Raw genomic sequence first — 16,642 nt, forward strand, 5'->3', positions numbered from 1 at the left:
AAGGCAATAACGCCCACGCTCTCGTATCCGGCCCGACCTCGTGGCAAGGGCATAAAGATTGCGGTTTAAACGCCAACAGTCGCGCGCCTTTATCCGAGCTTTTCTTCAAAAATAGAAATTACGCGCGCGTGCTTCCGCGAACAACGATATCTCCCGTTCCTTCTTCCAATTTCGCTGTCCCCGATTTCATCCACCGATTTCACCCGTCCATTTTACTCCTCCATATACCGTCTTGACCGAGTTTTCGACAATTTTTGGGGTAATTGGTTCTCGAGATCGTCTTTACCAAAAATAGAATCGCGCGGTTTGGCTTTCCAACGGCCTAACGACCGGTTAATTGTCTTATCGTTGAATTACGATTTTCAGCTGTTTTACGAGTGTTACGTAAACCGGTAATCTCGCGAGTTTTTAAGCCGCTGGCTTGTTAGCCAGGCGCGTTCTATCCGACGATTATTTGCCTTTTTCCCGGACTTGGCGAATCTGGTACCGGGTATTCCGCGTGCCGGGCGAAATAATGGGTATTTCGCAATATCTTAAATTAAAATCCAAGTCGGGATTAAAATCGAATTTGCTCGGGGAACGAGCACGCGTAATCTACGAGCTCGATCTTGCCGGGTATCCGATTTATTTACGAGTGTAGGCTATTCAGCGATCGACGAAAGAAAAGTTGCGACAGCCGTAAATCTCGCGAATCGAATTCAAGGACTGAAACGCGTTACGATTTCGATCCTTGGCTCGCGAGACGGGAACTGGCGATTTATCGGTGGAAGAACGGCGAAAACGGCGAAAACGGCGAAAACGGCCGACAGACCTGTCTCGAATCGGCCATCCTCGATGGCTACCGGTCGATCGCTGTCCAGTTGCGATAAGCGATCGTGATTCCGCCAAGAGCGCCGTTTCGCGCCCCAAGAGCGCGGCGATTTAGACCGGTCGTCGCGGTTTTTACGCGGAATTTTCAAGTCAGCCGCTCGAAGGAGATTTAGCGCTATTAGGGCAGACAAGTCACTCGAGAAATAGCTCTTTCGGTGCGCGGCGAACGGCATTCTGATAAACGTTCGGCTCTGGTATCCGGCTCGTTCGAACGAGTAATTAAATTGATTGACCGTTCGCGACTGCTCACTCCGGAATCGCTTGGCGTCCACTCAGAAGTCCGATCCGCGCTGCCAGCGGACACAAAAGGGCCGAGGGCTTTTAATGCCGCCATTACCGATGCTGATGAGTCCCCTTCGTTACGAGGCAACCCGTAAATCTCAGGCAAACCGTGCCTCCCTTCGCTCTTTCCACGGCTTTCTGCCTTTCTTTCTCGCCCATCGTTTCCCGCCTTTGTCCGGCTCGACCACCGGTGCTAGTTCGCGATAGAGAGTACCGGTCTTATTGTTCCATCTTGGAATCGCAGTGGCACGCGAGGCTCGGAAAATCCCTCGTAGACTCGGCGATATTGGTCACCAATGGCTGCGATCGATCGCGACAAAGGAAACTAAGGGGACCGACGATAAATTAGAGTCGGTAAACCGTCTCTACGACCGCGGAAACGGTTTTCTCGGGGAGGAGTGAAAGATCAACGAAGGTTGATCGCGATAGAAATTCTTCGCTCGTCTCCAACGCACATCGACGACGCGTATCCTGTTTTCTTTTTCTTTTTTCCTTTTTGGAGAAATCCCGGGTAAATTGGAGCCTGTTCGCGCGACGCAAATTTCTCTCGCTTCGCGAGGAATCCTCGAACGGAAAAATTATTCGTGTACGATACAACGATCGGGACAATTAAGTAAGCGTACCGTGATAACGGGGCTTCTCGCGAAATCGCTCGCCGACCCTTCCAGACGATTATTCGCCGGATCGTTTATCCAAACAGTCCGGCTGGCGGTGCTTATCAATCGCGATCGAGGAATTTAATCGGCCAGCCTTTCGTGCGTGCACGTACGGACCCGGTATCGTTATTATTACGCGAATTTCGTCCGGATGATTGTTATAATTGCAACACGGGCCCTGGGTCAGCCGAGGGTCGATAACTTCTCAACGAGGACTGATGATCGGGCTAATTAGATTCGCGATAATCGCCGGGGTGGCGTTACGAAAAATTGAATGTATCCGACGATTACGATGGGCCGACCCGCCACTTTGGAGCAATAAACGACATGGATTCGTGACTCGGGGATGCGCGTTTACGAGCGCGGATTCGGCATTAAAGGCAATAACGCCCACGCTCTCGTATCCGGCCCGACCTCGTGGCAAGGGCATAAAGATTGCGGTTTAAACGCCAACAGTCGCGCGCCTTTATCCGAGCTTTTCTTCAAAAATAGAAATTACGCGCGCGTGCTTCCGCGAACAACGATATCTCCCGTTCCTTCTTCCAATTTCGCTGTCCCCGATTTCATCCACCGATTTCACCCGTCCATTTTACTCCTCCATATACCGTCTTGACCGAGTTTTCGACAATTTTTGGGGTAATTGGTTCTCGAGATCGTCTTTACCCTTTTCTCGGTGAAAACTGGTGTAAAAGGAAGACCGGGGACAACCTGCGACCCTTTAACGAGACGCGATCTCATGGTTCGTTAGCGGTCTGCCGAGGAACGGGCAAAAACCGGCGATTCGTTACGCGTTCGCGGTGCGAGAGAAAGCGCGAATTATGCAGGGAGCTTTCGGCGCTTCGTGGTAACGCCTCGCGCTGATATTTCGTTAAAATCGGTGGAAAGATAGCGGTGAAGATATTCGTTCCTTTGGCAGTCTCGAAACGGAAGAATTACGTGCACGGGGTTCGCAGGTCTTTGGAGTATAGCGTTCCTCGAACGCTTTACGACTTTAATTTATACGATCGTATGGAAAATAGAGAAAAATCCGAACAATCTCTGACATATTTTTAAAGCCATTTTGGCACGTCATCGCGCGGTCGGTTAAATTATTTAGAAACGCGAAAGCTTTCGTTAAATCGATAAAAATACGTTCGCTCCGAGATCCATTAGCGAACCTCGCGCCGACGAAGTTTCACGCCCTGCTAGATTATTCCAGCGTTTTTCCTGCGGCCCCGTACGGAAGAAATTTCCTGCGAAAAAGTTGGAGGGAAAATACGGGAAATTAGGAATCGCGAGACCGTAGCAACGCGATGCGGATTGCCAAGCACATATTCGGAGGACACGGGATGCAAGGACTGTCGGGAAGGCGACTCGTGGTCATGGACCAGCTCTCGATATACGCATATTTATCCAGCACGGAGATCGAATGCTATCGGTCGGTCGAGGCGGTTAAGGCCAAGGTAATTGCATTGTACGCGGTTGTTCTTTCAAACGCCAATCACCGGCGACAAAACGTTCGTCGCGCCGAGGCGAATCGCATTTGCGGCCGGACGGCGCCGCTCTTAAAGCCGCTCCGCGGTTCTCCATCTCGCCGCGTCTCCCTCTGCCGATCTCCCATTCTCCCTCTCCTCTCCTCCCATCCTTCGCAGTTGCGAAACGATTTCGCGACTTCGCCGGTTTTACATTCGAAATCGCGCCTGCTCCGCTCTCCGTCGTCCTCGCGGCGCGCAGATTTTCCCGCGGACTAGCCGAATATCGCCCGAATCGGTCGCGAACGCGTTAAAGGTCTCGGTGGATCGGCGCGGAAATTTCTCGATCGGTAGCGTCTCTCGTGGTTGGTCGCTCTTGTCCCGCCGCTCTTTCTCCGCGAGGTCTTTCTCTCGGCTCTGACAGGGGCCAGAGGGAAGGGAAGCAGAGCGGAACCAGGTACGGAGTTGCGCGCACCATGCTAGTTACACGGCTGCGTTTCAGTCCGCCGACGGGGAGGAGAGGCGGTGTGACAATCGCGTAAACGCACGGACACGACGCGGACTGGTCCGCGAGTAGATCGGAAGGCAGCGGACCCGCTCGTGCCCGCTTCGGCGCGCGCCAACGATCCGCTGGAGCTTCTCGAACGTTCAACCCTCGCGCGGATCGGCGATTCGATAATGCCGCGATATTAGTCGGTAGCGGTCGCGAGGATTAGCTCGCCTTTTGCACCGAGGCGAGCGACCAGGCCGCGAGGTTAAAGGAGGATAACTAGTTTCCATAAAACGAAGTAGGATACCGGTGTTCCTATTTCCACGCCGGACGCTCGTAAAGTATTCGAAAATAACCGCGCGTAATTTCCTCTCTTTCTCTGGAACGGTATTCTCGCTACTTCGAATTCAATATGTATCGAGGGAATTGATTTACGTCGACGGATGGGTATGCCGAGCGAGTCAGTCCGCTCGACGATGGTGAATTACGTGGGAATGGCAGAGATTCGACGTTTCGTCTTCTCGTTTATCGATTTTAATTCGAAGTAACGCACCTGCTACGAATTGTAGGACGTAATACAGGATCAGGCTGCGATTTATCGTTTTCGTTTACCGAGCGTAATCGCGTTAATTACCGCGGTTAATTCCGCAAGGAAATTGTCCTTTCGCGTTCTTCTGAACCGTTCACGCGACCAATCGTTTTCCGCTATTTCCTTTCTCTTTATTCCAGTTGAAACTCGTGGCTGGCACTAGCCTCGATAACTCCGCGTCGCGACGTCGCGATCGATACCGGTTGAGAACTCGAGCGAGCGCGTGGACGAAAGGGGCATATACCTGTAAGAAGCTGGCGTAGGCGGTCGGTAAGCCGCATCGACGTTACTTAACCACTTAGGTTACTTACGGCCGATGCTGTTATTGTCGAACGCGCTAATAGATCGGCGGCTTCCATTTCTTCAGCGATAATAAATTATCAAGCCTACCGGCCGCGTGTCGTAACGCGAGTAGGCTCGTGCCACTGGCTCGAGTCGCGTTCGAGGGGTAAGTCACCCGAGCGTGTGACAACTCGATCGATGTTCGATCCATCGTGTACGCCAGCAGCGATACGAACCACGGAAATTGCCGGTATTATTCTTTCGCGGAGTAACAGTCTGAAATTATGCTTTCATTACCCGCGTCGGTGGAACGGAAGATTGCAATTGCTTTCCCAGTTAAGAGCTTTCGTTGCCTCTCCACGCTGCCAGTGTAAAAGCTCCTCGCGTGCAATTACGCTCGACGATACGCGAGTTGTATCGCGTATCCGGTACTTTTCTGCCACGCTAACGAGGATAGGACCGGGAAGTTTGCAAAGCTCGGGTATCGAGTACGGATAACGCGGCGAAACGGCGAAATTTTCAGCTCGTATTTACCCCGAGACGAAGGAACGAAGAGACGGACGCGGGGAATAAGAAAACGAGAGAGAGAGAGAGAGAGATTCGGCATAAATCAAAGCTTATACGAAGCCATTAAACGGTTTTCATTGCGGCCGACAGAACGTTGTAACATTCTTAATAAATAGTGCATGCGAGAGGGACCCGGGATATCGGGTAGAACGCGTGCGAATCGTTGGTTTTATAGCTAGCCGTAGAGGCGGGATTGGTAATTTCATCGATCGAAAGCCATCCCCTACGTGGAAAAGAACGTTGCAGCGTTCTTTCCTCTCGTCCTTTCACTAACCACCACGGCGACCGTTCGCTCTGCGCGAAATAAATAATTGAGATTTTTCTTTTCCCCGCGGTTTTTACCGCGTGGCATGGCCGATAGAACAGAAGCGTCACGATCGCCCGGCGAATAGTTGTAACGGCGTCGGGTTTGACTTCCTCCTTTCGACTCGCGGGAGAAAGTCATTGTTGTTCGCGGTTTCAATGAAGTTTAAGTAACCGACCTCGGCTCACAGATATATCATTGTACCTTTGTGGCGCCAAGACATTGTTACACCAACGCGCCGCGGTGGGTGTGCATTGTTTTACGGGTACCCGCGGCACGAACGCGAAAAGTTCCGCCCTGCCACGTCTGCCGGTTAAACCCGCGAACACCTTCCCGTGCTCTGTAATTACGCTCTAAAAAGAGCGAGAGAAAGAGAGAGAGAGAGAGGGGTCGTAAAATTCCAGCTATCCGACCGGTTAAGAAAATCGTTAATAGCCGATATTAGTAATAAATTACCAACGATACGTCGCGATTACGCGAACCGCGCTAAACGCTCCGCGTGATTCACGGTGCTCGCGGATCAACGCCAGCGATCGGTTACGCGCGATCGTCGCGATCGTATCGTTCCGTTTTATTTTTCCCGAAGGAAAGTTAAAACGCCGTTAAAAAGAACCGTAACGAGCCACGGAGAAGGCAGTATCCCGGTTTCGCAGCGGCGACTACGCGGGACAGGTTGGCCGAACGGTTCGCGATATGTAAACGCGAGAGTCCGCGAAACGGCGAAACGTCAAAATGTATGTAAATGATGCCGTAAATGGGATCGCATCAGCCGGCGAGCCCGGATCGTAACGAGGCGAGTATTTATTCGTCGCGGAACAGACGTCTCAACGATCCCGTCCGTCTGGTCGAATCGATTATTACCGATGTAATCATTTCCACTGCTGTTACACACGCGAAACATCTGCGATCGTAAAGATCTCGTTCGCGACTAATGAATATTCTTTGGCCCCCTTCGCTGCGTCCCATTTAGGGAATACCGTCGTTACGTTCTCAAACAAGAGTCGTTGCACAGCGAGCGATTAATTCTGGCCTTTGCGCCAACCAATTTCGTCTTATTCAACGTTTATACTCTTTGTACACGCATACGAGCGTGTGGGTTTTCGCGGTTACCACGATCCTTCGATATGGGTGGTCCACGATGATATTTGGTTATACTACTGAAACGAGTTCGGTCACGTACGGTTTCGACGCATCGGTAATAAGTCGATCCACGCGTTTCCTCCAGCAACGCGAAACTACCGATTCGCGTAATCGGAAATTAGAGAAATTTCGAATTGCACGCCTCCGAGTAGCAAATTTGCTAACCGCGTCGAACCGCGAAATTCCACCATCTAATTTCGAATTTCGCGTTCTTCGCGCGGGGTACGTTCGAGTTCATCGAGACCGTGGAAGGTTTAGGCTGACGTACGATCATGTCCGAATCTAGTCCGGGATGAGGAATCTCGAGGAGACGATATCCGCGGGTCGAGTTACGATCCGGTCGCGTTTAACACGAGCCGGATCGTGATTTTAACGTTTATTTCGAGCACGTTCCGCTGGTGTAATCGAAGGAAACTCGTGCAGCTCGGTACACGTACGGTCACGTACACACCGAGTCTGACAACACGTGCCGTGTTCTACTTGCATGATCCGCCGCGATCGCTCTCGCCCGCGCGAGATCTGCATTAATCTGCATTGATCTGCGTTGATCTGCGTTGATCCGCGTTCGCTTTTCCCATCTACGAACCCTGTTCCGAATCGTTGCGAAGGCTGCGACGCAAAAATTCGATCCCCTTTCGGCGGTGGTCACGAATTGAATCGAGCCAACGGCGGAGGGATTTTCGAATTCTTCGGTTGCCTCATTTGCGGGCACGCGGTGCTAATCAGCCGTCAAAACCGAGGTAATAACTGGAGCGGCAAAGAGAGCAGGCAATTATTATTAATTACAGCGTGCAGCTAGGGGAGGGAAGATTGACAGCTTCCATATTTAAACCGAAATCCCCCCGTTATGTAATCGCGCGAGCCGGTTAGCTTCCATTACACGTTCGTTCGATCCGTTGCCGCGCTGACAACACGTGCCACACTTCTGCCGCATGATTTGCGTTACGTGCAGGCGTAAAGATTCGCGGAGTGTGCACGTAGGAGAGGTTCGGTCGACCTGTCTGCTCCGTGGTTGCTCTCCCTCGCTTTCGTGCCGGCAAATAGGAGGCTGCCTGAAACTTTCACCCGGGGGCCGTTGCGGAAAAAATGCTTCAACCGTTCCCGCTGGGAAAACGAAAAGTCGCAAAAATCCTATCCACGCGCGCCATTATTCCTTTTTCTCTCTTTATCTCGTCTCGCGTTACGTTCGAGTTTCACTTTTCCCGTTTTTTGCCCCTTTTCCTCTCGCTTTTTTCTTCATTTTTCTTCCCTCTCTTCGACCCGACGAACGCGGGACCCGAAACGAAAGGAAAGGAAGGGAAGAGAGTTCGAAGCGAGGTAATTAACACGGTGTTTATTTCGAGCCGGTTGCTCTTAGGATTTTAGCGGCTCGTCGGTACGAGGCGCGTTAGCCAGCGTGCTGGGCGACCAGTCGCCGTTTTTTTCCCCAAATTAATTACCTTTTCCCTTCTCCATGCCCGGCCAGCTTTGCGTTTCGAAATTTGTAATTAAGTCGCCTCGGCACGCGTGCGCTCTTTGCTCGAGCGTCGCTAATTACCCGTTCGTCCTCTTCCACGGTGCTCGTGCTCGAAACGAGCGCAAAGCGAACGGACCTCGATGTACGCAATCGCGGTTAGATGCCTCGTAGATAATCGCCCGGATTCCGCGTGCAAATCTCGCTCGAAACCTTTCGGTCGAAAAGTCCTTTTCTCCGAAATCTCGCAATCCCGCGTTTTCCCCCCTTTTCCTCGCGAATTTTTACCACCCGCGCGCGCGTCGTCGTTGGCGTTTCGAGATACCTCGACGAATTCGTTTAATTCGCGAAATACTCGCGACGTAGACGAGAAACGGAGTTTACAAAAATCGACAAAGGAGGAAGCTTCGGTTAGAAACGAACCGGTTTGCCGTTTCCGCGATCCTCCTCTGTCCGTAATCGAATACTTTTCTGCTTCATCGAGGATGTCTAGCAGCAGGGGAAAATGAGAGAAAAATGAGAAAAAGTGAAGCGCCGCGATGCCGAACGGACGCAGTTACCTCGGGACAGGTGGAGTTATTTTAACGAATGTAATTATCCGGGCGAGTGGGCCGATTATAAGCGTACGAAACGGTCGGCCGCTTGGACGCGGTTGGGGGGCAGTTCTGGCCATTTCTTAGCGACCATCGCCCAGCGTGATCGTATCGCGGTCCTACTATTAGTACGATGATATATGTCATCATTATATCCTCCTTATTGCGTTAACCGCATCCTGTGATTTACGTCCCAAGGACCTGCTTCACTTCCGTTCTTTTTCTCTCGTTTTACGACCCGGCCCGTTTCGCCAATGACTCAACGTTTGATACAACGTGCCGATGCACTGCCACAATGTTTATGGCTTCTCCCCTTCGTGCATGCCGTTCGTCTTTTTTCCTTTTGATACCGTATGATTTATCGTGCTGTCCTCGTGGGCGGACTACGGCGAAAGGAAAAAGTCACCGCGGTTCTTCCGTTCGAGCTGCGGCACGAAACGCAGCGCGAAACGTGTCAAGGTGCGACTGGAAAACGCGGCCCCCTCGAATTCGCCTTTGCGCGATAGGTATCGCTAGTATAGAGCTCTCGACGAAACGATTCGCCGACGACGATCCAAACTAGAGTCGTTGTTCTCGGTAACGCTCTGGATCGGAATCGTTTATACGGTTGGAGAGAGGTGGATTCGCGACGGAGGAATATTACGCGGGAATGGAAAAATTCGCGACATCGTCGGAACCTCCCCAGAGAGTGGCGGAAGACGTCGCGAGAAGGATACCTCGAGCAGAGAGACCTCTGAATATTCGCGCGGGACACCGTAACGGTGGACTGTTATGGAAGATGCGGCGAGCCTCACGTGAATCACATCGTGTACGCGGATAGCGGTAGTGCTCGGCCAGTAAACATCGAGAATATTGGTATAATATGTAGATCTAAGCATGTACGTGGGTTGTCGGTAATGCCCTCATAAATCAGCTCCTCCATTGTTTTCCCTCATCGAATGACCCGAGCGTTGCTGCACGGTAGTCTCCCGCATTCCATATTTCTGTTCGGGATATTACCGGCATCCGGTATAAATCCTTTGGAGCATCAAGCAGCTCGGTACTCGCGAGTTGCGCGCCCGCCCCGAGTCAATCGTGCAGCCGAGTCGGCGTCGAGCAGGTGTAGTATAGAGTACCATGGACGAAGCATTAACTTAATCACGCAGCCTTTTCTCTTCGGATCCCACCTCTCCGTCTCTCTCTCTCTCTCTCTCTCTCTCTCTCTCTCTCTCTCTCTCTCTTTCTCTCTATTCCCCTCTCCCTCTCTTCGTCCTTCGATGGTGTTGAACGACACTGATGGCCGACCATTAGTCGAGGTTTACGGTTTTAGACAGATTTGTAGTCGTCAATGCCAATAGCTTATGGAGTTCCTAGGCGAAGTTGTCTATTCGAGTCGGCTATCGGAGAGCTATCGAGTTCGGTCCGCGCTTTGTCAGCGTTACCGTAGGCAGCGTTATTTATGGTAGGCGTATATTAGCGAACGAGATCGCCGTTTAATAGCGTATATCATTGTCTTATAACGTTGAATTATTAACGTCGAATCAATTAGGGATACCGTTGGCGAATCCTTCGAACCTGCTCCGTGAAAATCGCGCGCGGCCCACCTTCTCGAGAGCGAGCCTCGGAGAGTTCATCAGCGGCTTCCGTTCGCGGGGAACGTTTCGAAAGTCGGCCGAGATTTACGAGCGGGTATCGCGAGCAGAGATAAGTTACGTGTGCAAGATGGAGCCGAATTTCACGCGGAATATATTCACGCGTGGCGATCAGGATGACGAAGAACTCGGGGACGGGACAGGAGAGGGACGAGCGACGCGAAAAGCTTGGAGACTCGTGGCCGGTCGGTGTGCGGTTGCTGCTGGAAAGAAGAACGAGGCGCGAAGATCGGGGGCGAAATCGGATTAACGTGGAGATTGCCCTTTGGAGCGGGTGTCCGTGGCACGGCGGAGCGCGCGTAATCAGCCCGGTTCGACGATTAACGTTATAAATATTCCGCTAATGCCCGGCTGTTACGCAAGCGTTTCGCCTTCTTATTGCTAGCAGCTGCATATGGAGAACGGCCGCTGGCACGGCGCTCGCATTCGTCGATGATTTCATACATTATTTCAAAGCCGCCCCACCTGGCCTTCCCGACAGGGGAGAAGACGACGGAGACGGAACGTATCTGGCGTCTTACCGCAAATCACTTTCATAGTCCTGTTTTTATGACCGAAAGTTGTAATTTATGGTCCACACACGATCGGCACGGGGTCCGCCGCGCGAGAAACGGATTACGCCGATCGACTTTTACCAGAAGCCACGGCGGGGCTTTCAAAAGCTCTCTCCCGATCGCCATTAGCGAGAGCTAAAGACGTGGCGTGGGAAAGGAGAGGAAGGCCGGAGCGGAGTCAGCGTGCGTGCACGCCTCCGTGCAGCGTTCCGTATCTCGTTCTCCGCCGCGCTCTCTGCCGATCGGCCGCGTTCGTGCCCGCGTTCGTGCCCGCGTTCGTGCCCGCCTTCATAAACGGCAATACACCGTCCACAGGCTCGCTGATAATTAACTAGGCGCGACGTGTCTCCGCGCGCTCGTTAATTAGCAATTTTCCCTTTTCCTTTCCCGTTTAATCGCGCCCTTTCGCAGTCCGTCGTCTCGAAACGGTTCCACGACGACCGCGACGATGGCAAAATCGCGACGTCCAGTTGGCTCGCGAGGAATCCACGCGGAATCGACGCTGAATCGACGCGGAACCGCGATACCACGGGTGCTGGACGTTCTCCCGGATCGTAATAACGCAATCACCGCGAGTTGGCGCGAGGCGAAATTATTTTATCGATTTCCAAGGTGGAAACGAGGATTCGCCGGTGGATGGATACGGTTCTCCCACCGCGACGGCATAACCGATGCGTTTTAACGGCGAATACCGCGTCTATATTCGGGTCGTTAATGCACCGTCCAGAGGAGCCGATTCAATTTCAGCTGCAATCACGCCGCATTACGGAAAATGGGAGAAATCTAGCGAAAGTAAACGTAACGTCGGCTACGGTACCTGTTGCAACTGCCGCGTAATAATGCGATATATAATAATAATAAGAGGATAATAACGTCTCGGGCTGCCAGAATATTCGTAGACGTAACGAACGTACGCAACGCGAGTATTTTCACCCCGTTAGATACGCCCGTGGATCGTTTCCTCTCCAACTTTACGACCACGCGCCGGCTTTTTAATCGGCTCGGGACGCTCGTAAATTCCACGCTTCGGAATCTAGATATCCCTTATTAATTGGGTGACATCGCGCGTTCGTTGCGTATGGAAAATCACCGCTGTTGTACCTAATTTTATGCCGGCATTGCGCAATAACGCGACGTTATTTTATAATTCGTCGTACCTCGATAGCGTTACCGACGATAACGCTCGACTCTCCTTTTAACGAAACGACTTTATTAACGCACTTAGCCGCGCTGCAGAGGCCTTTATCGCCGTTCCACGAGCTTTCCGATGTCATTTGCGCAAGGTGCCTAGGGTGTCGCGAGTCGTAAACGCGAAACGCGCGTCCAACTGCGAACGCTTTTAACCGGGAAACTGGAGTGGAGAAAGCGGCGTGTGTTTGGGAAAAACTCGAACCAGTGGAAACGTCGACCTGCGTCGCGGCGTTATAGCCACGAGGCAATCTCGTGGCACACTCGTCGTAAACGTCCGCGAGCGTGATACCGCGCAGCGTGCGTAACCTAATTTCAATTAAACCAAACGTTTCTTCGCAGCGTGCGAGAAGACGCGATCTTTATCGACGAGCCGTCTTAGGATCGGAATTTTCCGCGCGTCGATTAAAATTCCGTCGCTTCTTCCTCCTCTCTTCGGAACTAGCTAGTGTCGCGAGGCGACTTTCGCGCGGAAGCGATTTACGTTGACACCGCGGCGAGATGCGATCTTAATTATTCCAGCGCACCGGTACGCCTGCCACCGTTCCGCGACTACCCTTTCTTTCGTTTCTGCTTCAAACGACCGGTGTAATTGATCCATTAGAGCGCCCCTGCTGTTTCCTGGTCGACTCGTATCAGCGTAATCGTGTCGTGGAATGCAATTCCGCGAGGTGTCCGCATCGATTCGCGTCGGCGTCGCCGGAAAATTCAGTCCGACACCGCGGTCATCGCTCTTCGTCGCGCTGCTCGCGAAACCGCGCGAATTCCATCGGCGACCACGCCACGCGTACGTCCAATATCGACGTCCATAGGGGAAAGAGGACGGTGAGGGGGAGAGGAAAAGGCGAGAGAAAACGCTAAATATCACGGTCGTAAAGCGAAACGGAATACGCGTGGCAATTTTTACGCTACGCTTATCGAGAGTCGTACGACGAGACCGGGAAATTTACACGCGAATTAAACGGGCTTGGATATCGATCTATGTAACGGAGAGTTCGCTTATACCTATCCGCGACATATACAACACGGTGTTTTAATGGAAAACTACTGTTCGACGATCGTCGACCTTTCAGTGCGCGTACGTCGACCGAATTCGTTGCATAAGCCCGCGACGCGCGGAAAAGAATACTCGATTCGCGTTCCGCGAGTATTCGTCGAGACAGAGACGCTTCTCTCTCGGTTTGTAAATTCAATCGACGCGTGTACGTATCGGCGACGTGACGCGCGAATTGTCGGATTTTCGCGGGGAACCGGGTGAAATCGCAAGGTGTCCGACTGCATCCCATTGTTCCCGGGATAATTTTCTGCGAAGGGCAATTTCGTTTGCAAGGGGGCCATTACGATTGCAGTAATAGCGCTCATCAAGCCTGCTGACCGCCTATCACCTTTACCTTCGTCTTGTCTAATTACAGGTCGCGTTTATTGTTTCAGGATGAGAGCGAGCTCTCGAGCAAGCGGTGGGCCAGTGCGCCCCGCCGCCCGGACAGCCCCTGCGTCCTGGGGGCACCAACGTCTAGGGAGGTATGTTGCATTTTCTTACCGTTTCACCTGCTTCCTCGTACTCTCCGCCGATGGCCGACAATGCCGCGCGAATAAACGGTGGTTCGTTTTCCAGTCTCGATCGACGATAAAACGATAACGTCTAGATCGCGCTGTGGCACGAGAGATCGGTGGACGGGTATAGCGGCGGAGTATTACTCGAGCGGAATGCACCCTTACGTTCGTATTCGAAAATATAAATATTAATCGGCTTTTGCTCGCTTTCGAAGTTTCACGAAAACGTAGAACCGTCTCGCGAGATTCCGTATGAGCGGATAAGCCGATCATCGACGTTAATCGTTTCTCGAGTTAACGCGGATTTCATCGCCGTACCGTGGCGATAAAATAAAGTTGCTCGAAGTGACTGGAAACGGAACGATTTATTTCTCCCGTAACGAGACCGCTTTGTGCGAAGAACACAATGTCTCGCCCTCCGCGCTCTTATTCTCGCGCGCGGCGTAAACCCCATCTTGGAATTTTCTCAACCCGAGCGCGTATCAAATCTGATACGTGGACTCATCGCGCTAATTACGCCACACGAACACGCGTTCGCGTATCGCTGGATAATTCGCATTCTAGTCTCACGAGAACCGGCAACACCTTCTGCGTAGCATCGCGGCAAGTTCGAGCCACGCCGTGCTTCGACCTTCCCACGACCGTGTCTGTCCAATTTTTCCCGATTAGGCCTACGGCCGGAGCCTATTCGCCGGCGTATCTCCATTTGTTTACGCGGCGAGGCAGCGATCACGATCGGCGATCGGTATCGAAGCGCGTGTCGATTGGCCGCGAATGGAAACCCGCTCGATTCCGCGCGGTACGTGATGGCACCCGAATCGCGATGTCGGCCTCGTGTGTAGACGCGTCAGAGCATCGTACGCTTACATATATACATGTATCTGGCGTATATGTGGGCTACTAATAGGGACCGTCAGGGTTGTTAGCAGCAAGAAGCACGGTATGTCGGCACGTCACTCCCGGAAGAACGATTAGCGGCGAGACCGCGAGGCGAGGTGTCGATTTAGGTACGTGATCGTACAAGGACTCGGATCGCGCCAATGAACCTGGCTACGAGATACCTGGACGCTTTCTTGCCTCGATCTCGTTCATAGCTCGGCTTTTTCCTCTTTATCGCGTTCCGGATGGGTCACCGGACGGGTGATTTACGATAATCGCCGCCGGTGGCGCACTTTTAACGCCTTTGTCTCGCGTCTGGAGCGTGAGCCAGGTACGCGCGATCAGCGGAGCAGAGCGTGGAGAATTCGACGTTACCGCGCGGTACACGCGTGTATCGCGTCCCGTTAAACTTACGTACGCGCGTTCCTCTTAAAAATCCAGCCAAAGCAAGCGACCATGCTCGTAAATTACTCGCGACGCGGAACCTATTAGTACCTACCGAGCCGTGGCTACCTCGGGCGAATCCGGGCAAAATTTAACGAGTCCTCGAATCAAAGAGAATTATTCCGTTGATCTAACGCGTCGTTACGGTCGGAAAATCGCCGCGGAGGTTAGATTACCGGGCACAAAGGAAATGGCACAAAGAGCGCATTACGTCTACCTGTAGGAGAATATTCATAGTCGGCGCGACAGGGACGCAACGCGGTCGCAACGCGGATGATGGCCTTACGACTTATTCGTAGGACTTATTTGCGAGTACGTGGCGCCACCCACAGGGTCGGGCTCTATGATGGGTGTGACTCGTGTTGGTATTCGCGATGCATATTACTACGTGGCGCGGCGGTAACGCGGAGAATACGCGAACCGCCTCTCGCAAAAGGTAGTCTTTCTCCGGAGGCTACGCGTCCGTCTAACCGGTGGCTCGTAAATGCACGCGCTGGTCGTGATTAGACTCGGAGACAATGGCCCGTAGCACGCGTCGTCGTCGCGTATCGCAAGCGTATTGTGCGTTTTTTAAGCGCGTCCGCTCGATGCCGTTTATTTGCATACCGGTATAGTTGGGCCTGCCTAACAGAGTCTCGAGGAACTCGCGCGTAACAGTAATCGTTTGAAATGGCCTGTCGCGTACCATCTGCCGCGAGACAACGTTTCCGAACCCGCGCGCCGCACCGCCGCACCGCCGCCGTCGTCCTCGTGGCTCCAGGCTCGTCACTGCCGCGCGTTAAATCGCCGTTGGCCCGAGAAATCGCGATTCGACGGCGAATTCCCGAGTGTCGTCGAGGCAGCCGTGAAACTGTAGCTTCTCGCGAAAACCAACGTCCCCGGTTTCCCTCGAATATATTCTTACACCTCGAAACGTTTTCCCGCAACGCGCGAACGAAATTGAATCGTCGGAGGCGTTATCCGAAAAATCGACGAGATCCATCGCGATAATCGCGTGGGTAATCTCGTGCTCGGTATCTTCTCGCCTCGCGAGCCGTAGAGACAAACAGTTTGGCGAGTGAGCGATTAATCGGCTGAGGACGATTCGCTGGTCGTTAAGGATTCTTTCTTTGCGTTATTTGCCATCGGGTGATCGGTTGCACGTAAGGTCGATCGGTGGCAGGCATCCGTGCCGGTATATTTACGTTGTTGCGAGCAGTGTTGCATCGGGTACAGTTCAATTCCGTTACGTGGACGTAGCCGCGGGCTTCCCACGCCAATTAAACATGACTCATTAACGGGCAGAAGCCGGTAGCGCCGGGATCGATGCCTGGCCGAAGCCGGGCAACCCTTCCTTCTATAACTCTGCACGGCACGGGCAATCGGAACTAATCTCGACTTATCCTCTCTTCTCCGGCGGCGGCTGTTCGCCATGCGATATTACCGCCGCGCCGGTACCGGTAAACCGCATGCGCGTCGTGCTTGCACCGGCCACGTCGTCCTCCTGGGTCGCGACGTCCGCCGCGGTGCAATATTTCTCTCGCCGATTCACCCGGTACACGCGTAATCGCGTGTAAAGAGTTCGCAAAGTTAGCACGGATGCATTTGCCCCAGCTTCTCCCCTACTCCGTCGCGCTCCCTTTTTAACGTTTACCTTTTAATCCATCTCCAACCGCGTCTCGTAATTAATCTCGTCGCTCTGCCAATATCTCTTTCCATTTCTTCCCCCTTCTTTT

The 16,642-nt window shown here is 52.7% G+C and overlaps 1 protein-coding gene across 3 annotated transcripts in view; it reads left to right on the plus strand.

Annotated features, from left to right (window-relative positions):
- Positions 1 to 16,642, plus strand: part of LOC108551684 (Krueppel-like factor 3) — a 312,941-nt gene that overhangs the window by 62,878 nt on the left and 233,421 nt on the right. For all 3 annotated transcript variants that reach the window (XM_017905930.1, XM_017905932.1, XM_017905933.1), the window contains exon 2: positions 13,482 to 13,571. In XM_017905930.1, the coding sequence (XP_017761419.1) occupies positions 13,482 to 13,571 (90 nt within the window). The remainder of the gene's footprint in view (positions 1 to 13,481; positions 13,572 to 16,642) is intronic.

This window comes from Eufriesea mexicana, unplaced genomic scaffold (assembly GCF_001483705.2).
Source record: "Eufriesea mexicana isolate 0111107269 unplaced genomic scaffold, ASM148370v2 scaffold4907, whole genome shotgun sequence".
Taxonomy (NCBI): Eukaryota; Metazoa; Arthropoda; class Insecta; order Hymenoptera; family Apidae; genus Eufriesea; species Eufriesea mexicana.